General features: G+C 38.0%; 1 protein-coding gene and 1 pseudogene across 1 annotated transcript in view; one reads left to right on the top strand and one right to left on the bottom strand.

Moving 5' to 3' along the window:
* Window positions 1-22643, bottom strand: part of LEKR1 (leucine, glutamate and lysine rich 1) — a 207411-nt gene that overhangs the window by 52523 nt on the left and 132245 nt on the right. Inside the window, exons 7-9 of the mRNA XM_012447335.2 lie at window positions 16358-16439; window positions 3796-3873; window positions 2963-3166 (exon numbers count right to left, since the gene is read on the bottom strand). Of these exons, the coding sequence (XP_012302758.2) occupies window positions 2963-3166; window positions 3796-3873; window positions 16358-16439 (364 nt within the window). The remainder of the gene's footprint in view (window positions 1-2962; window positions 3167-3795; window positions 3874-16357; window positions 16440-22643) is intronic.
* On the top strand, window positions 7157-7751 carry LOC105713579 (death domain-containing protein CRADD-like; annotated as a pseudogene).

Below are 22643 nucleotides of genomic sequence, written 5' to 3'. Positions count from 1 at the left end.
AAACAAAATCTGAAGGTAGTCTAGAAAAAGGCAATGCTTATGTTTAGGAGTAACCTTATGATTACATGATAACTTACTGGTCTACAAGGACGTTAAAAATTTTTTTATTTAATTAATTAATTTTTTTTTTTTTTTGAGACGGAGTTTCGCTCTTGTTACCCAGGCTGGAGTGCAATGGCGCGATCTCGGCTCACCGCAACCTCCGCCTCCTGGGTTCAGGCAATTCTCCTGCCTCAGCCTCCTGAGTAGCTGGGATTACAGGCACGTGCCACTATGCCCAGCTAATTTTTTGTATTTTTAGTAGAGACGAGGTTTCACCATGTTGACCAGGATGGTCTCGATCTCTTGACCTCGTGATCCACCCGCCTCAGCCTCCCAAAGTGCTGGGATTACAGGCGTGAGCCACTGTGCCTGGCCTAATTTATTTTTTTGAGACCCAGGCTGGACAGTGGTGTGATCTTAGCTGACTGCAACCTTCGCCTCCTGGGTTCAAGTGATTCTTGTGCCTCAGCCTCCCGAGTATCTGGGATTATAAGCATGAGCCGCCATGCCCAGCTAATTTTGGTAGTTTAGTACAGATGGGGTTTTACCATGTTGGCCAGGCCGGTCTTAAACTGCTGACCTCAAGTGATCTGCCTGCCTTGGCCTCCCAAAGTGCTGGACTTACAGGTGTAAGCCACCACACCTGGCCATTTTTATTTTTATTATGTGAGAGACATCATGTCTGTAAACTTAGTGTCACCAATGACTAAGTTATATCATGTATGTTTCTGGATAGACTAAAGCAGAGAGAACAAAGAAGGTACAAGGGCAATAATATGAGAAAACAAAGAAGAGAAAAAAAGAATAGGAGTTAGTTCAGTGATGTCACTATTCTCTGAAAGCTGATAGAAACTGTCCTCTCATTCAACACTTAGAGCGTAAGATTATAGTCATCATAATTTTTTTAAAACATGGTAAAATATATACATCCAGGTGTATGCTATTTTAAAGCAATCCCCCAAGAAAGCTCTCTATATATTCTATTGAGGTTACTAACCCTCAAAGCATTCATAAAACTCCCTTCTTCAAATTGCAGTCAGAGATAATTTATTAGGCATAGAAAAAAGAGAAAAAATTATTTTTGATCCCCAGTAGTATTTCCCAGATTGATTTCCCATCGTATTCACTGGACTTACTTTCACTGGACCCTTTTGAGACTGTTTCAATTATCAAATGTATTCCTGAAGGGTAAAGATCTGTTATACTGACGAGAGTATAAAATGTGCACTTAAGCCAGTCCTCAGAGAAGAGTTCCAGAAACAATTAGACAAGGATAGGATCTTTTCAATGACTTCAGTGAAGGAGACAGCATTCATTTGACTAAACAGTTAAGTCTAATTAATCCGGCATCACTGGAAATAGGATATCCTAGGTAATATAGGAACTGCTAAGATAATCAAAATTCTAAACCAAATACTTTGAAAATTTTTATTTGTTCCATGGTGTCTTTTCAAAGATGTATGATGTGTGCTTTTTGTATAGAATATATAACTGATTTTAATCTTTCTGACTATATATGTTAGCATATATAGTTTTTATCTCTGCTTACACATGTTCAATCTTTCAGCTATCATTCCTTTTTTAATTAACAAGGCTGGCTCTTATACATTTCCTTGTTATAAAATTGCAGCTTCTAATAAATGGCAGAGGAGGTGGGGTGGAATAGTAATGTAAGTATAGGGTACACTATTGGTGTTGAAGGGTGAAGAATAAACGGTGGGAAAATATCTGCTCCGCAGTTGCTCATCTTATTCAACCAAAGATAAGTAATTATAAAATTATTTCAGGAAAGACTATAGATAAGCCTTGTTATCCTATAAACTACATAGACTTCCTGCTTGCCTGGCATAGAAACAGATATGGTACCCAGGGAACAGTGTTGACAAAAAGAGTTCCGAGACAAAAAATCTAATTCTAAGCTAACTGCTACCACTCCCCTGGCCCCACCGCCAGACTCAGCAAATAGCTTTACAAAGAACTAAAAAAAAATTGTAACTCTTCTAAATTATATTCATAAAATAAAATTAATAAAATATAAACTAAAATATAAACATGATAGGAAGAATGAGAACAACTTATCATGTGCTTTCTGTCCACAGAAAAGACACAAAACAAAAATGCTTGCCCTTATGAAACTTGTGTTCTTAGTGAATATAATAATTACTTCAGTAAATGTAAATGAAATAACCTCTTAAAGATGCCCAGATTTTTTAAACCAATGAAACAAACAAACAAAAAAAAACCTCAAAATTTGTGCTATATATTGAATATACATTTAAAACTAAAGGATTCAGAAAGAATGAACAAAGACACAGCAGGCAAATGAAAACAAAAAGAAAGAAAGCAAGGTTGAAATATTAATTACAGATAAGGTTAATTTAAAGGCAAATTAACTAAGCAAAAGTATCTTGGAAGCCTGAACCAATGTGCTTCTTAGTATCCTTGATACACTTAAGGAAATACCTTTGCTTGTGGCATATCCTCAACAAGATGTGCTGACAGACAAGGAGGAGAGAAGAAAAGTAGGTGCCAATAACAGGAAAAAGTGATATAAAAAGATGTTTTTTGTTGGAAAAATGATAGAATCTACAAATCACTGACCCAGGTGCAATTTAGTAGTACAAGTATCACACATGGTCTGATTTTTTTAAAATAAAAATTTGACACCAAATACAACCCGGGCTTCACTCCTACATTCATCAACTGCAACTTTACCAAGTTATGTAACCAACTGGGGCTTCAGTCTAATCACTTGTAAAATGAGGTAGTGGGATGCAATGATCTTGTAGGAGAAATATATCTTTGGTCCCAGTTGTGACTTCACTATTGTTACAATATGTCGGACACTGATGTTTCAAATATATATGGAATACTAACTTAAACATAAGATGTTTTTGTAAAAAATTATTGTTGACTGCACCTTTCATTTTTCAGTGTTAAAACCTCTTCCCTTGTCTGATTCAGAAGAGTTTTGGTTATCTCCAGTTCATTTTCTGCAAGGTTAATTCTTCTCTTTATGTCTTCTTCTTGCTTTTCTTTTGCAGTCAGCTCTTCCTGTAATGTTTTATATATTTGCTGACAAGTCATTAAAGAGTCTTCTTTTTCTTTAAGCAGCATTGTATGCCTAAAAAGAAATAGGAAAAAAAAAAAAACCAACATGCATTATATACTACATTTTATCTTTATCAAAGATGTATAAAGAGCTCATTTGAAATTATAGATTATAACTGTGGCTTAAAAAAAAATTAAAAATGTTAAAAAAAATGAGCAAGCCTGTTACACTTTGGGAGGCCGAGGCGGGTGGATCACGAGGTCAAGAGATCGAGACCATCCTGGTCAACATGGTGAAACCCCGTCTCTACTAATACAAAAAATTAGCTGGGCATGGTGGCACGTGCCTGTAATCCCAGCTACTCAGGAGGCTGAGGCAGGAGAATTGCCTGAACCCAGGAGGCGGAGGTTGCGGTGAGCTGAGATCGCGCCATTGCACTCCAGCCTGGGTAACAAGAGCGAAACTCCATCTCAAAAAAAAAAAAAAAAAAAATGAATGGTTCTATAATGTTAAAATCTTCCCATCTAGGCAGTGGCAATAGCAATAACTAACTGCAAGACATTATAAGCTTGAATTAGGTATTGTTTATGTAAACAACAAGAAAATAAGAAATGCTAAGTGCCTTTTAAATAAAATGTTACTTAAATACAGTTTTAAGTTCAATTATTAAAAGTATGAATTGAAAAATCGGTAATGCATACTGTGACTCAGAAATAATGGATTCAAATTTCAGTTTTCTCAGTTCTCTTTGACAGTCATCAGCTTCATTAGATTTATTCCTAAAATAATACAAAAGAAGTTCAAACATATTATTTCAAAATAAAGTATGTGTTTTTCTGTAGCATTATTTTACTCTTCAATAGAAGGAATTTCTTAACATCTTCATATTATTATTTGTTTAAAGAAATAAACATTCAGTTCATTTCTATACTGGCCAACTAAGCTTCTGTCAGATTGATCTGCATGTAAGTAAAAAGTATAAACTCTGGACAACATTAAAAAACAAAAACAACAAATAAACAAAATCAAAACACCAAAATACCTATGTGAAGGTATTGGAAAGTGACCAAAAGTAGGGAGACTCTGGAGGGAAGCTGACACTTGGAATGAGGTGACAGCATGGGGTTGGATTATTAAAAATAATTTTAAGCCTGAGGACAGGCCCCAGTCAGCACCCTACAGGAGAACTAAAACTCACATAGAAATCTTCAGTCTTTCTGGTCCAAAGAACCAGACGGCATGGTATTTGGGGCAACCACAGCTGTTGGAAAGTAAAGAAAGAATGCTGAATAGGGGAGAGCAGAGAAAGAGAGTCCCAAATACTTCATATAAATTCTGCCCCTGAACTACACATGTATTAAGCAGATTCCAAGCAGCCTGGTTAAAGAAAAAGAACTATCCCAGCACTTTGGGAGGCCGAGGCGGGCAGATCATGAGGTCAGGAGATTGGGACCATCCTGGCCAACATGGTGAAACCCCATCTCTAAAAATTCTAAAAATACAAAAAAATTAGGTGGGTGTGGTGGTGCACACCTGTAGTCTCAGCTACTCAGGAGGCTGAGGGAGGAGAATTGCTTGAACCCAGGAAGCAGAGATTGCAGTAAGCTGAGATCGTGCCACTGCACTACAGCCTGGGTGACAGTGCTAAGACTCAGTCTCAAAAAAAAAAAAAAAAAAAAAACAAAGAAAAAGAACTGAACTGAGATTGAGCTGCTGTCCTGTACAGAAATTGCCATTTGAGGCCAAGTTAACTGCCGGCATAAAGCGACACCACTTCACCACTATCAACAACAACGATAATATTTTTTTGGAGAAATATAGCAGAATCCAGACTTTCCATAACATAACATTCACAATGTCCAGAACATAGTAAAAAAGTATTCAGAAAAGTGTGACTCATTATAAAGAGAAAGATAGTTAATAGGAACTGACTCTGAGATGACCCAGATACTGAAATGAGCAAAGACTTTTGAAGAAGCAATTATTAACTCTGCTCAAAGACATAAAAGAAAATCTATTCTAATTAATAAAAAGATGAGAAATCTCAGCATGAAAATAAAAATCATTAAAAAGAACTAGATGAAAGATCTAAAACTGAAATAAACATTTGCCTTCATCTTATATGATTGGGTTTTGTAATAATATTCAAAAGGTTAATATATTAAAAAATTCACATCCAATTTAAATGTATTCAAACTACTTATTAACTAGTTAAGACATAATCTGAATGCATCTCAAAATAGCTTGTTAATCACACAATGAAATAGTTAGATTATCAATGCCCTCCTTTCAGAATGACTTTAATTTCTAGTAAGTAATAATGTAAAAATCATCATGAACATACACAATATTCATTTATTTTTAAATCTTTTTATTGTAAAATATAACAAAACTGTAAGATACAGAAAATTGCATAAAACAATTATATAATATAATGAATTATTATAAGAAGAATATTCTGGTGATTACCAACCAGGTCAAAAAATAAAACCTTACCAGCTATTCTAGAAGTCCTTTATGTCCCTGGTTCCAATCATAGCCAACTCCCTGCTCCCTAAAAGTAACCATTCTCATGAATAATATTGTTATCACTGATTTTCCTTAGGACTTTATTATCTAAGTTTTATCTCTGAACACTATATTTTAATTTAGCTTTTATTTTAAAGCCATTAAAAATGTTATCTGCTACTACTCTGTTTTTGTAAAATGTCCCTATTAAGGTATTGTGTTGACATGTAATACACTGCACATCTTTAAAGTGTATAATCTGATACGTTTGACATATGTATATGCCCATGAAGCCATCACTACAATCAAGTAGCACATGAGCACACTCAGAACCCAGATCTTGGCTTCTATCACCATTCTCTATCAGAGGAACCAGGACTACTCATAGAAATGGCTAATTTCAAGCCTGGGGCAAAGTAAGTATATCTGAAATATCTTGTAATGACAGAAAGTAAGAAAGTGTTTACAAAAGATGATGAGATAATGCTCTAATGTCAGAAAAGCCAGTCTGAAGGGCTTCTACTTACTAAGCCTAGAACAATAATTCAGGACAGTAATAAACTATAAGCCATTAAAAGATAGGAATTCATGAGTCTGTACAATAAATAAACAAATAGACGAAGGTAGGATCTTGCTTACTGTAGAATGCTAAAGCCTAACTAATAAATGGGGAGGATGGTCTGGAACTTTAAAAAGTCATCATTTAGGAATTACTATAGTAAAACTGAGATCAGGCAAAAATCATTAATGGATGCTATATCTAAGAATAAATTTTGGTGAGAAGCAGAATATTCACATGCATTTAAAGTGTGTCTTCTAGACTTCTTATTTATTGAAAGAGAACAAAACTCCCCAGCAATTATGCAGAAAAAGTGAGCAACATCTTGATCAGGGGATCAAAATGAACATCACCGGTTAGGGGCAAATGGTTATCATGTGCCTCCAGATGTGATACCCTGAGGACATATCACTCCCTATGTGGTTTTCTGGCTAAGAATATACATCCTTAATCTAATAGAGAGAAAACATCAGACCAATACATAATGAAGAACTTTTTATTTTTAAAAAGTGTGAGGGGTTCTGCATTCCTAAAAAATTCACTGTCATTAAAAGACAAAGACAAACTGGAAATATTCTAGATTAAAGGAGGCTAAAAGAGATACCCAAGTAAACAGACTCCAGATTGGATCCTGTACTAGAAGGGAAAATGCTATAAAAGATATCATTAGGTCAACTGACAAAACTGAAGTATAGATGGTAGATTAAAGTATTGTATGTAAATTTATGACACTGATTAGGTAATCCCAGCTACTTGGGAGGCTGAGGCAGGAGAATCGTGTCAACCTGGGAGGTGGAGGTTGCAGTGAGCCAAGATTGCGCCATTGCACTCCAGCCCAGGTGACAGTGTAAGACTCTATCTCAAAACAAAACAAAACAAAACAAAACAAAAACAGTACATAAAGTATATTCCCAATTATGTTAAAAATATATACTACTTAGAAAAATGGACTAGAATTCTGTTCCCCTCAAAGATACATTGTTGTAGACTGAGAAATGGAGGCCAGAGACAAAAAATGCTTTGCTCACTTTGCCTGCAGCTGGATGCAGAGGTATTGGTGGAGGGATTGGTTCTTCAGTAACTTTACCAGGAAGGAATCTTGACAGAAAACCATGTTCAAGAAATCAAAGATCAAGCCACAAGCCTCCAGAAAACAATGCTGCTGCTGAATAGCCTACTTTCCAGGGGTCTCAAAGCATTTGATACTTTCCTAGATTCCCTACAGGAATTTTCATGAATAAGGGAGAAGCTGGAGAAAGCATGGGAAGAAGCCATGACTGAGCCACCTGCCAGTGACACAATGACTGGGATCCCCTCACACACCAACAGCTCGGCATCAAACTGGCAGATTAATCAGCTGGCCCAGAGTCTGGGCCCTAAGTGGAAGCCAGTGGTGCTGTCTTTGGTACTGCACCAGATAGACATCTACCGCTGTAAGGCCAACCATCCCCACAATGTGCACTTGCAGGTAGTGGAGGCCTTTGTCTGTTGGTGGCAGCGCTTCAGGAAGCATGCCAATTTCCAGAGCTTGCACAATGGGCCACAGGCATGGAGGCAGACCTCTCAGTGCTCCTGCACACGTTGGAGTGACAGTGCCTCCGCCAACCAGCTGAAGAGTATGTCTCCAAGTCACATGGGCCGAATACTGACTTTCACTCGAACAGGTGGTTTTTTGTTTAGTTTAGATTTGTTTTTTCTTTTTAATGATCCTCAGATGGAAAGAGAAAACAGGGTTTCCACTTGACATTACTTGAAAGGCCAGATTACTCAATAGATCTCCCAGGCTGGTTCAACAATTCATTGTTTTTAATTGCTTGAAGACTGCCTTGTTGTGATTGCAGTTTTAAATTGTGTGATGGCCTTTAATAGACTAGTAAATCACAGTGGCTCATAAAAATCCAAAAAACAAAAAAAAAAAACCCAAAGCCCCATGTTAACACATTACACGTGGGTGTCTTATATGTAAAACATTCACTTTTACGTTGCCTGGGAATGGAACTGTGAACTTTACTATTCATAAAGATAAGAAAATAAAATGCAAATTACTTAAAAAGGAAAATGGACTAGAAAGATATATCAAAATATAACTATGACTTTTTTGTATATCCTTATATTTTCCAAGTTTTACAAATTTGCTTTAAACAAAAAATGTTTAAATTAAACAAAAAATGTTTCTTTTACAAATGCCTTTGTGATTCAGCAGCCCCAGCACAACTTTCACTATATGTTCAGACTGTTAATACACACTTTTCCAAATCTAGAAGCAGGGACAGAAGAACTCCTGTTAATGGTTATTTTACTATGTAGATAATACATTTGGGCTGCAATTTTAAAGCCACCTACCATTCCAAGAAGTCCCCTCAGCATGGTCCCTTCCCTTGCCCTGCACCAGTTGAGCCACTCTTTCTATGGTCTACCCTTCATTACCCACTTGTTACCTTCACCTTCATTAGGATGGAGAAATTGGGTGGAATAGAAAGAATGCCTCCATCTTTTTAAGTATTGCATTCCTTCTTTTACTCTTAGCAAATGGTGGTGATCCTTTCTCTTCAATTGCTATGAATAACCCTTCAGAAAGGCCCCTGCTGCTCCTGCCAATAAAATAAAATAACTAGATATTTCCCCCCACTTTGAAAGGTGATGGTATATGCCACTCCACTGGCTTACATGAAACAGCTATACTTAAACTGCCTCCTTGATATCTCTACTTTGCTGTCTCAAAGGCATCTCAATTTTAACAAATCCTCCACTCCCTATATTTATTTCTTTCACAGATTTTCCCACTTCAATAAATGGAACAAACACAATGGTGATAGTAATGGGTATGTATCTTGTGCACTCCTCAAAGAAGCCCTTATTCCCATTTTACAGTTTAGGGAACTGAGACTAAAGAGAAAAGAAACTTGGCCAACTTGACCTAAGTACTAAGGAGTAGTGCTGGGATTTGAACCCCAGCAGTCTGGATCTGGAGTCTGAGCTCTCAGCCACTACACTTTGCTGCCTCTCAACTGTCTACACTGATGCAAAAAGCCTCAAGCCCATCTTTATTGTTTCCTTTCACTTCCAGTCTCCATGCTCCCCAATCACATTTTCTCTATCAGTAAATCAGATTGACCTCTGGCATTTATTTCTCTCCATTTCCACGTTACAGCCTTAGGCTAAACCTAATCATGTCTCACTTGCATGAATGCACAGCCTGCCACCCAGACTCCCTGATATTGCTTTTACTCCTACTCCAGTCCATTCTTCAAGTAGCAACCACAGTGACCTTTGAAAACACAGATTAGATTAGTCTCTTAGAATTCTCCCCAGGCTTCCCATAGCTCTCTTTATAAATCCACACTCCACAGAAACTCTTCCGGAAACACTGGTCAATTTAATTTCTTATTGCTGCTGTAACAAAAGACCACAAGCTTCTTAGTGTCTAAAGGCAATACAAATGTATTATTTCACAGTTCTGGAGGTCAGAAGTCCTAAAAATCAAGGTATCACCAGGTTGTGTTCCTTCTTAAGGCTCCAGGGGAGAATTCATTTCCTTACGTTTTCTATCTTCTAGAGCCCACCGGTATTTCTGGGTTGTGGCCCCTTCCTCCATCATCATATCATATCATTGCAACCTCTGTATTCATCCTCACATCTGCTTTTGTGACTTTCACCCTCTTGCTTCCTCTTCTAAGAACCTCATAATTGCATTAGGCCTGCCCACATAATCCAGGATAATTTCTCCATCTCAAAATTCCTTTTTTTTTTTTTTGAGACAGAGTCTCATTTTGCCACCCAAGCTGGAGTGCAGTGGTATGATCTCACCTCACTACAGCCTCCACCTCCCTGCCTCCTGGTTTCGAGCGATTCTTGTGCCTCAGCCTCCTGAGTAGCTGGGATTACAGGTGTGTGCCATCACACCCAGTTAATTTTTGTATTTTTAGTAAAGACAGGGTTTCACCACGATAGCCATGTCTTAAATTCCTGGCCTAAACTGATCCATCTGGCTCAGTCTCCCAAAGTGCTGGGATTACAAGTATGAGCCATTATGCCTGGACTCGAAATTCTTAATCATATTTGCAAAGTGCCTTTTGCCATGTAAGGGAACATACAGATTCCAGGGATTAGGACATGAAACTCTTTGGGAAGCCATTATTCTGTCCCCACTGGTCTTCACGTTTTTTGAACCTGTAAAACTGATTTCCAAGAAATGTAGGGTCTTGTCTTGATCTCCTTGCTCCCAGATGTAATCGTGGCTAGCTCCTTTCTGTTATTCATATCTTAACTTAAAGGTCATCTGCTCAGGGATGCCATTCTGACCACTCTGTCAAAAGTATACCACCCCTCCTCACTACTCACAATCTATTATGCCCATTTTATATTTTTGCAGCACTTAGCATGGCCTGAAATTATCTCAGTAACTCTATGGAAAAGTGCCAATCTTGTTGCTCCAATATCTAGTGCCTGCACACAATAGTCCTGGCTCTCAGTAAACATTTTATATTGAATAAATAAATGAAATAAACACACCCTGTTCAAGTTAGGATCATGTGAAAAATGGATCTATACACTGACACTGGAATGCCACCAAGTCACCTTCTGCTTGCCAGGCAAAAAAAATTTCATTAGTGAACAGGAAGGTGAGAGGAAAATCAGGATAACACTGGTATTTATATCTCAATAAAGGAGACTGTCTCAAGAACAGACTTGTCAACTGTCAGATGTTGTTGAAAGGCCAAGTAGGAGCTTTAAAAATTAGTACTTTGTGATGGTCATAAGTTTACTATTGTTCAAATTATCAGTTAAATGAGGAGCAGGTGACAGCTAATGAAATTAAAATATAAGTCCTGTGTTAGCTTGCTCAAAAAAAAAAGGAATTAAAGTGTAAGTACATTACAGAGGTTCTTAAATTAGAAAACATATTTTAATTTTTTTATTGTTTTGAGAAAGAGTCCACTCTGTCATCCAGGCTGGAGTGCAATGACACTATCTTGGCTCACTGCAACCTTTGCCTTCCAAGTTCAAGCAATTCTCCTGTCTCAGCCTCCTGAGTAGCTGGGACTACAAGCACAAGCCACCATGCCTGGCTAATTTTTGTATTTTTAGTAGAGACGGGGGTTTCACCATATTGGTCAGGCTGGTCTTGAACTCCTGACCTCCGGTGATCCACCTCCCTCGGCCTCCCAAAGTGCTGGGATTACAGGCATGAGCCACCGTGCCCAGCCAGAAAACATATAAAACATATTTTACATAACCACTTAGACATATTCTTAGTGACAGATCATAAATCACTTTAAGTAAACTTTGTTCTTACCACATACATGAAAATAAATATATCCACAGTGTAAAGCATTTAAGCAATATATAATAGAGTGAAATAAGAGTTTCCAAAAAGCCCACACTTTCACTTCTAGAAATTAACTGTTGAAATCCTATCATTTATTCAATGTATTTAAATTCATATGAATGTGTATGTGCATTTGTATTTGTTTTTAGCATGAATGGGATCATTTTTATGATATTTTAAATCTCCTGAATTCCCAATAGCTTCCCATAACAGTCCGTTCTTTTATGGTTGCAATCCTGGACATACTATGGGGGATATCAATTATACTTATTCTAATGTCATCTGTTTGCTATTCAACAATTTTCTAGGGCGTTAAGGATTTTCTGTGTTAATTCACAGTCACTTTTTGGGGGGAATTGGTAGAAGGTGTTTCCTCACATACTAATCTTTGGTTGTGTGTGAAGCCTCAGACTTAAGATCCTCTGTTTGCTTGTCTGCTTTGCCATTTATTTTTGCTCTAGGTTGTTTTTAGAGGTGTGATGAAGGGGCAGGGTGTGCTACCCGGTGGGGGCACTGGAGGTTTGCCTTGGGCTATGGGGATCCTGGGCTCTCCTGGGGTTTGGTAGCTGTCAGGCTGTCTAACTCTAGTCCACATACTTATTGTGTTAGTCTGAGTATAGATGCTTCTGCAAATGCTGCTTCACACAGGGCTGATTGATTGGAGGGTACTGGTGAGGAGCCAGCTGGATTAAATGTTCCATATGTGATTCCTCAGAGTGGGTTTCACTGGACCACCTGCATCAGTATCATGTGGGGAGTGCATTAAAAATGTGATTGCTTGGAGCCACCCCAGATCTAAATGTAAAACTAGATTATCTGTGGAAAAGGAGCCCAGGAATCTGGTCCTGGGGCTGAGTCTGTGGGAGAGGCCATACTGTAATATACAATTTCAACAAGCTCCCCATGATTCTTAGGTAGATTGGAGTGTGACAACCACTATTTCAATGATTCACCAGGTGTCACTCCCTTCTCTGTGTTTTAATTAATTTGAAGAAAGGTCCTGCCTATCCCATGCCCACCAGCATCACCACTCAATTGCTCTTCATCTGGGTTGTTCCTCAGTAGAGTTGACCCTTTCTACTATTCTTTCTTAGTATTCTCCTTTTGGAATTCTTAAAAAATTTTCACCATAAATGACAGTCTTTCTTTTAAGCCTTATTTATCTATCTTTATCCTTTTACATATATATATATATATTTATATATCAGGATATATGTGTGTGTGTGTGTGTGTGTGTGTGTGTGTATATATACTTTATCCTGATATATATATACTTTCATATATATGTGAAAGTAATAAAAGTATATTTTGTATCCATATCAGTTTAAAAACAATAGAACTAGATTTTATAATCTTCATATTTTTCATTATTTCAGAGAGGTGTTCCCCTAATTAACCTAGATATTATAGTACTTAAAATCTGTAGAAAATGTCATCAAGCTCTCAGAGCATCATTAATGCTCTACCTCTTTAGCAAACTCCATTGGTTACCTTCTGAACACTCACTACGGCCTTTTTCCTGGCCATCAAAGTCTCAATTATCATTTGTTCTAAGGATAAATCCTGCTTGGTCTAAGGTAATTGTGGTAGCCCTGTTCCCCTTGCTAGTGGTTCATTTAGGAGAGGATATGTCAAGGGTTCCAGCCAGGGAAATATAAGGAGAAGGCTGTTGGTGGCATCTGATAATTTTTTTTTCACTTCTAAAAAGACATTAGAAAACCAGTACCTTCCTGCCTGCAGGCACCATATCCAAATGAGGCCTCCAGGGTGGAGGAACTATAGCCATCTTGTGATTATATAAGGACCTGGCTTAGCTTTCGGTTGAAGCCAGTGCTGAGGGCAGCAGGATGGAGACAAAAAGAACATCAAGATTCTTGGGGATATTGCTCAGACTCTGATCCACTAAAACTGACACTATCCTACTGCTGTTACTTGTAGCCCAAAGCATCCTGATAAAATCTCTAATTTTAAATACATAACAATGTTCTTTTTAGAAAATATTTTCTTAAAAATCTCGGGAAAGAATATTGGAAAAAACACCAATTTCACAAATTCATAAACTGCTTCTTCTCTTATTGTCAAAATTCACAAAACTTATATCCAAATATTTTAAAATCTTTAAACAACAACTTATCTTAAATTATAGGTGACAAACATTCCTATTCCCAGTCCCACAAAGAATGAGTATTAAAAATCAAAGAAACTTGATTTCATAGCATATTCCAATTTCTAAGTCCTAAGAGGTTTGAGTATGGGCAGGAAATCTTGAATTTTACTTACAAATTGTATTAATATGTCAAATTTTTTGAGTGAATTGTTTTGACTTCAAGCTTACCATTACAAAAATGGCCAAGCCACAAATTTGACTCTAGCCTATAAATAAAACAGTACTTATATACTACCAGGGACCTCCTGACCTCTGAGCAACCTGAGGCTTCAGCAGTCCCAGGCTTTGAACCTAAATGCTCACCCTCCCCAAGTTAATCCTAGTGGTAAAGGAGAGTAGATAAGAGTATAGATGGAAGAGCTAGAGACAGGTAGCATAGAGAAAGGTCTCTAGCACTTGGAGCCATTTAAGTGGCTCTATCTTTCCTAATTCACATTTCTAAATACGGGCATTATGTCCATTTTTTAATTCTTAAGAAGGTCTTGCATGGAAAGGAAACATCAGCTTTATAAACTGATAAAACATCATCAGCATTTCTGCAATTGTACAGTAACTTCCTACAGATAGTTTGATGGACTTCAGTGGTGTCTTTCTCCCTCCATCTCCAGTCTACCCTGACTCTCACAACTTCTCAGTACAACTTATGTTAAAAATATAATAAACAAAAATTACCACAAAGCATGTGTTAATATTAAATGGGAAGGCTCCATGCACAGTCCTTCATTGCTTTACAACAGGGATACTTCCAAGAAATGTATCATTATGCATTTTGTCATTGTGTGAAAATCTTTGAGTGTACACAGACCAAGACGGTATAACCTACTACACACGTAGGCTATATGATACAGCCTATTGCTCCTAGGCTACAAACCTGTATAGAATGCTACTGTATTGAATAGTGTAGGTAATTGTAACACAATAGTATTTGCATATCTAAACGTATCTGACCACAGAAAAGGTACAGTAAAAATATGGTATTATAATCTTATGGAACCATCATTGTATACATGGTCTGTCACTGACCAAAATGTCATTATGTAGAACATGAATATACAAGAATTCTGTGCAAACTTATTCTGTAAAATATCAATTCATGTCACTACCAGTAAGTTTATTCCTTTTCTTCACTATGCTCATTTCTAAGCTTCTTTCCAAACTTTCCAAGACTCCACTTTATATGCTAACTCTTGGTATGCCCACAAATTCCCTCTTAGCTTAGTTGTGTGCTAGCACCACCTCCCTATGCCTAGACTGTGCCCTCTTCACTTGTTGAGCTCCAAGAAGCAATCATCACACAGTAGCTGGGGCTTGACTAGACTGCTCTTCACATGAGACATCCACGTGGCCAAACCCCTCCTTGATGATATTAGAGGGAGAGAAACAATGATTTTTTTTTTTCTAGCAATGATCAACTTGTTTCTTTTTCAGGATTTAAAAAAATCTCCCAAAAAGTTACTTCCTGGGCCTAGGGGGTCTTCTAAGGACCCCCTTTCCACCAATTTCCGCAACCCCAGCCATCTACACAGAGAGCTGAACTACTGTATTTACTGTACTATTAACCATAGTGTTATAAAGTATGAATATTTGATTTTTCTTATTATTCAGAAACAAACTATTTTGCTACAAATAATCCAAGTATACATTAATTTGGTAGGTCATTTTTGGAATTTGTTCCTTCTTGTGTTCAGTACTTTATTAAACACATTGTTTTTAGGAGTAGTTCATGGTCAACACAAACATTTGGTTGCTAAGCATTCTAAATATTTATATTTTTATGCAGTTCATCCTTCTAAAATATAGGAACTGAAAATCACATATATCATAAGGTAAAAGAATCTGCCTACTTTTCAAAGATTGTATACATTCTATTTTAGTATTATAATTATAGATATCCTATGTTTATACTATGATTTTTGAAATTTCTGAAATGAAAGTAATTTTTACTTATTTATTCATTTTGAGACACAGGGTCTCACTCTGTCACCCAGGCTGGAGCTCAGTGGCATGATCATGGTTCACTGCAGCATCAACTTCCTAGGCTTAGGTGATCTTCCCACCTCAGCCTCCCAAGTGGCTTGGACTAAAGGTGTGTGCCAACACGCTTGGATAATTTTTGTATTTTGGGGGGAGACAAAGTTTTGCCACGTTGCCCAGGCTTAAAATTAATTTTTAATAGAAATAGTGCTCTTGATTTTATATCATTTTCTTATGTGTTTTCCAACATTTTTTTCCCACTTGCATCAAGCATAAGTACTTCAGCATTTCAGAGATACTCAACCCTTTCTTTGAAGCTGAAATTAGTAATTTTGAGATACAACTTCAATATTGTTTCTTGTGGAGAGATAATAAAGGAACAAAGATAAGAAAAAAGTTCAAAGAGTATTTCACATTAAGTTACTGCATTTGAATTATCAGGGAAAGCTTTAATATATGGATAGATAAGTTTCTTATTGAGATAAAGAAATCCTCCATGTATTTGAAGATATTTACAGGTTCTTCAATATATAATCTAGGGCAGCAAAGTGGTCAAGAAAAGCAGCAGTAAACTATTACCCACACAAGAAAATCTCTGCCAAAAGAGTCACAGAGAACACACCAGGGTTTTTATAATTCTTGTCATTTCTTTCTAATTCTTGTCATTTTGTGACACATCTACAGAGCACTGTTATCTTACAAGTTGTTTAATGTTCTCCATCTTACCTAAGCATTTCTTTATAGTTGTCCATCTCTGTCACGGCCTTCTGAAGTTTTAACCCAAGTGCCTCTACTAGACATTGTAAATCTGAAATGACACAATTTATTTCATCTAATTAGTACATTTTAAGTGTCCAGATATTTTCACAGAGTAAACCATATTCTTTTAATGTTACTAGTCAGCTCCAGAAGAATAATGTAGTTTCTTATTCCACTTTGCCTCTATGTCCATATGCAACTTGTCATTGACTACTCAGCCCTCCCTATCCTAACACCCCACAGACTCAATGGATTCTGACAGGCCCAGTTTGTTGGCCTCTTTCTGCCCTCACCACCATGCTGATTTTCAAACACCTAGTAGGCTAAATTTTACTAATGTTTTCAAAGGAAATGTATGTAGCTGACAAACGTATGAATTTCTGATCATGTGTCTTGCTTCTAAAACACTTGATTGCCTGAGCTCACTTTTGTGGTCTGGAACCGAGAAGCATGGGTCTTCCTGCTAGAACTAAAACAGACAAATCATGTGCCAGGCTCACAGTAAAGAACTTATAACTCTGGGTAGCATCTAAAAGGCATTTTAATGACTGTCAAAACCAAGAGAATACAAACAGGAAACTGGCTTCCAGAGTCTTTAGCTGGGGAATGTAAGAAGTATTTGAGGATGATTATTCAAGCAGTCCTGTCTAACGAATATGTGAATGGAGAACTGAAACTATAGCAGAAAGAACAAATGGTTTGACTAATCTAAGTCCTTCCATTGTCCTGTGTGTGGAAACTGTGATCTGAACCCCAGCCCCAGTGACGGTCTTTGTTGGTATGCTTTTTGAGAATAAGTTTTATAATGGAAAAAAAAACTTTTATAAATAAGTTTTATAATAGACTGGTTTGTTTCTATAGAAAAAAAATAGTTAAAAACACTGGAGTTGTAAAATTTCTATGTTCCATCTGTTCGGGTGTTTCAGTGACATATTTTAATAGTAAACTTTAAAATCATTATAAATCTATATAAATTTGCATTCTTAACTTTATTTTACAAAGAGCTAGTTCCTTAAATTAGAAAATAAATTCACTCTAAACAAATGTTTTAATTAGAATTTACCAGACATTTGTATAAATCTTTGTTTATCCAGTACTTTTGCATACTTTTTTTTTTTAGTTTACATGTTTCCTTGCGCTTATTACATTAAATATATGTATCTCTAAGAATGGTTTGCTTAACATCTCCGAAAAAAAATGTTCTCATTTTTTAGGTCATCCATGGTAAGGAGAGGGAGGATTAGAGAATATCTGCTACTGACCATATGGAAGTTTTGGATGATATAAATTCAGAGGGTCAGAGCAGCTGAATCAAAATTAAAATGTACATGTAAAAAATGTGTTAGATAACGGTGGGAGGATAGAGAAAGAGCCAGGTAAGTGGAAAGTCACACTGAGGTGGGAGATGAAGACATTCAGACTATCATGTGGCATTTCCTATGGAGGGCAAGACGGTCAGAACAGAAGCTGTGGTTACAGTCCAGACACTAAAAAGATTTGATTCCAGCATGTTTTCAGAAATGTCTTGTTCATCAGGCAGAGCAAACTTCCATGTGCATCCATCCCATGAGCATTTGTAGGGTGTATCTCCTGTGTGTGTTCTGTATGATTTCAAGTGGAAGCTTTTAGTGTATACTTTGTTGCATATGTTATAATCACATCTGTGTATCCTCTGCTTCCTTTGAGTATTCACAAATTCCACCAGTAAAGGTCTCTTCCCAGGCTGCACTATGACCTAAGGTGATTCTCTTGCAACAGTGCTTGTAGGCGGATACTGAGTTCATTAAGGCGGGGTGACATTTCTTGAGGATAATAATCTGTCCCCTCTGGTTCAATCACAGGTTCATTTGTTCTTCTCTGATATAGGCTTCTTATGTGATTTAATTACAGGTACTTGTATGCTACTACTTGAATTTTCTGTTTCCTCCAACAAGGAAACAATGGGAGACTCCTGGAGGTAACTCATGTACATAAAGGGGACAGACTGTATCACCACCAGGCAGGATCCCCAGGCTCTGTATTCTGTGCCAGGAGAAGGCAGCTGCCATCGCTGGTGGCATGGACAGTAGGATGCCAAAGGGCTGCATGCCCATAGAAGGGAGTGAGTGTTTTTAATAATGGGCTAGAAGAAGGCATGCTCAACCCTAGAGAGGCTCTCCAGGTCAAGGAGGGAACTTCAGAGAGGAAGAATTCCCAGCCAAAGCGGGGTGCACTCTGCTTGTTCACTGTAAGGTCCACCGACTCCATCTGTATTCCACGCAACAAGCCTTCCTGTATGAAAAAACTTATTAGGTAATGGTGTAGAGTAGATGACCCATACTTGTTGGGTTTTATTGATTTCATGTAATTTCATGTATAGTCACAACTACCAAGAAAACTCAAAGGATCAGACTAATTAACTTATCAAAGGTCACTCAGCTAGTTAGATCCTATAAATCAAATTTGGGTCTGCCTGATCCCAAAGTTCTTATCTCTCTCACACTGACTCTCGAAATATAAAAGCTGCAAGAGAATATGATATTTGTCCATAAAAGTGGGGTAAGTGTGGCTACAAATCTGTTACCATATTCCTAGAATCCTTAAAGAGGTATACTTAAAACAAATGAAAAGAATTATTAACAATGAAGTATGTAGTAAACTGGTAGAATTTCTAACTTCAAAAGGTGGTTTAGATTTTAGTTTTGGAAAGCTTAACTATAAGTTATAGTTAATAAAAGATATTAATATAATTATGGTGCCATTGTGACTCTATGGGAAGATTTCATCAGAGAGAACAATCACACCTTACTATTAAATGGCCCCTGGTGCTTGTGTCAGGATATGGTCCTAAACTAGAAGCAACAGATGTCTGAGCCCATATGATAAATGTTGTTGTTACTTCTGAATGCAGCTATAAATTAAAAGGAAGAATTATCTTAAAATGAACTTCAAAGAACGGGTACTTAATATGTAAATTTTATGCAGTTAATTCTCAATTACCTGAGAATTAGGAGAATAGTAGACAGTAAAAATGGCAGCTAATTCAAAGCTTTGCTGTTCTGAATGAAATATAAACATCTTACTAGTTCATTATAGGTTCCGATAGACTAGTGTGGTCTTTTTGTTTTTAGAAGCAGAGTACCCAGTTCTTGTCCTTAATAAATAAACACAGGATAAGCAGCAGAGAGCACCTGCACAAAACAGCACCTTCAGTTTCTGAGACAAGGAGTTGTTAAATAACTGTATTGTTTTGCCGAGTCCTTCTCTATAGTTAAAGAAATTCTACTTTAATTTTCTGTCATTGAGCATGACATTGGATTATGAGGCACAAGGCCCTAAATGCCTACAAAAATAAAAGAAGCGTTGGCTTCAGACACCATGCAGATGTAAGGCAGAACCCATGGAAACAATCCAAAATTTACAACAGCAAATTCTACTATGATGTGACTGTGTTCTTTGCAGATATTAAATAAGAAGTAAATGCTTTTAAATGAACAAGACAAAAAACATTTTCAGCCTCTCTTCATATGAATGGCCAGCTGTTTGCTGGACAGCATTCCACAGGCATCAGATTTGGGATAAAGAGTCATTTAAGAGAATCCTGAGGTTGGGATCCAAGATGACTGAATAGGAACAGCTCTGGAGTGGACTTCTCAGCCAGAACAATGCAGAGGGTGAGTGATCACCGCACTTCCAAATGAGTTTTTACTGCCCACAGACCAGGAGATTTCCAGGCTGAAAAGTGCCAGGAGTTTCCAGCATGGCTGTTTTAGCTGGCACCACAGATCTCCGCACAAAAATGCACACAAATCTGGGTGGCCGTTTCAACTGGTGCCTGGAATGCCTGGGATACAGAGTCGCCTATTCAATTGAATAAAAGGGGACTGAAACAGGGAGTCAGGTGATCTGGCTAGGTAGGTCCCACCCTCACAAAAACCACCAATCTGAAACATTCTGGATTGAGAGTTTCGCAGCAAGCACAGCTAGACCTGGGACGGTCCAGCTCGGTGGGGGAAAGGGCGTCAGCCATTACCACTGAGGTAGTCCACCACTACCGAGGCAGTCCGCCATTACTGAGGCAGTCCACCACTGCCAAGGCAGTCCATGATTACCGAGGCAATCCGCCTTTACTTAGGCAGTCTGCCATTACTGAGGCAGTTCTAATTGTACCTCTGTAAACAAAACCACAAGGAAGTTCACACAGCAGCTGGGCAGAGCCCACAGCAGCTCAGTAACGCCTCTGCTGGCAGACTGTGACTGGACTACCTCCTTGCTGGGCAGGGCATCTCTGAAAAAAGGCAGCAGCTCCTCAGGAACTTATAAACAAAGCCCTACCTTCCTAGGACAGAGCACCTGGGAAAAAAGGCGGTTATGCATACTACTGCAGCAGACTTAAACATACCTACTGAGCAGCTCTGAATGGAACAACAGAGCTCACAACTCAGCACTTGAGCTCCTATAAGAGACAGATTGTCTCCTCAAGCAACTCCCTGACCCCTGCATATCCAAAGAGACACCTCTTAAAGGAGAGCTCAGGCTGACATATGGCAGGTAATATTCTGGGATGAAGATAACAGAAGAAACCGGCAGCAAACCTTACCATTCTGCAGCTGACACAGGTGATCCCCAGGCAAGCAGAGTCTGGAGTGGACCTCCAGCAGTCCTACAGCAGAGGGGCCTGGCTGTTAGAAGGAAAACTAAAAGAAATAACTTCGTCATCAACAAAAAGGACATCCACTCAGAGACCCCATCTGAAAGTCACCAACTACAAAGACCACAGGTAGATAAATCCACAAAGATGGGAAGAAACCAGTGCAAAAAGGATGAAAACACCCAAAACCAGAATGCTTCTCCTCCTCTAAGGGATCACAACTCCTCACCAGCAAGGGAACAAGGCTGGATGGAGAATGAGTCTGATGAATTGACAGAAACATGCTTCAGAAAGTGGGTAATAACAACTTCTCTGAGCGAAAAGAACATGTTCTAACCCAATGCAAAGAAACTAAGAACCTTGAAAAAAGGTTTGATGACATGCTAGTGAGAATAAACAGCTTAGAGAAGAATATAAATGAATTGATGGACCTGATAAACATAACACAAGAACTTCACAATGCATACACAAGTTTCAATAGCCAAATCGACAAGAGGAATAAAGGATATCAGAGACTGAAGATCAACTCAATGAAATTAAATGAGAAGGCAAGATTAGAGAAAAAAGAATAAAAAGAAATGAACAAAGCCTCCAAGAAATATGGGATTATGTGAAAAGACCTAATCTACATTTGATAGGTGTACCTGAATGTGATGGAGAGAATGAATCCAAGCTGGAAAACACTCTTCACGATATTATCCAGGAGAACTTCCCCAACCTAGCAGGGCAGGCCAATATTCAAGTCCAGGAAATACAGAGAACACCACAAAGATATTCCTCAAGAAGAGCAACCCCAAGGCACATAATCGTCAGATTCACCAGGGTTGAAATGAAGGAAAAAATGCTAAGGGCAGCCAGAGAAATGTCAGGTTACCCACAAAGGGAAGCCTATCAGACTCACAGGGGATCTCTCAGCAGAAACCCTACAAGCCAGAAGAGAGTGGTAGCCAATATTCAACATCCTTAAAGAAAAGAACTTTCAACCTAGAATTTCATATCCAGCCAAACTAAGCTTCCTAAGTGAAGGAGAAATGAAATCCTTTACAAACAAGCAATTTCTGAGAGATTTCATCACCACCAGGCCTGCCTTACAAGAGCTCCTGAAAGAAGCACTAAACATAGAAGGAACAACAAGTACCACCCACTCCAAAAATGTACCAAATGGTAAAGACCATTGACACAATGAAAAAACTGCATCAACTCACAGGCAAAACAACCAGCTAGCATCAAAATGGCAGGATCAAATTCACACATAACAATATTAACGTTAAATGTAAATGTGCTAAATGCACCAGCCAAAGGACACAGACTAGCAGATTGGATAAAAAGTCAAAACTCATTGGTGTGCTGTATTCAGGAAACCCATCTCATGTGCAAGGACACACATAGGCTCAAAATAAAGGGATGGAGAAAGATTTACCAAGCAAATGGAGAGTGAAAAAAAAGTAGGAGTTGCAATCCTAGTCTCTGATAAAATCGACTTTAAAGAGGCAAAGGGGCTGGGTGCGGTGGCTCACGCCTTTAATCCCAGCACTTTGGGAGGCTGAGGCGGGTGGATCATGAGGTCAAGAGATCGAGACCATCCTGGTCAACATGGTGAAACCCCGTCTCTACTAATACAAA

This window comes from Aotus nancymaae, unplaced genomic scaffold (genome assembly GCF_030222135.1).
Source record: "Aotus nancymaae isolate 86718 unplaced genomic scaffold, 86718_ANA_hifiasm-v0.15.2.pri h1tg000019l, whole genome shotgun sequence".
Classification (NCBI taxonomy): domain Eukaryota; kingdom Metazoa; phylum Chordata; class Mammalia; order Primates; family Aotidae; genus Aotus; species Aotus nancymaae.
This window is presented reverse-complemented; position numbering and strand designations above follow the sequence as displayed.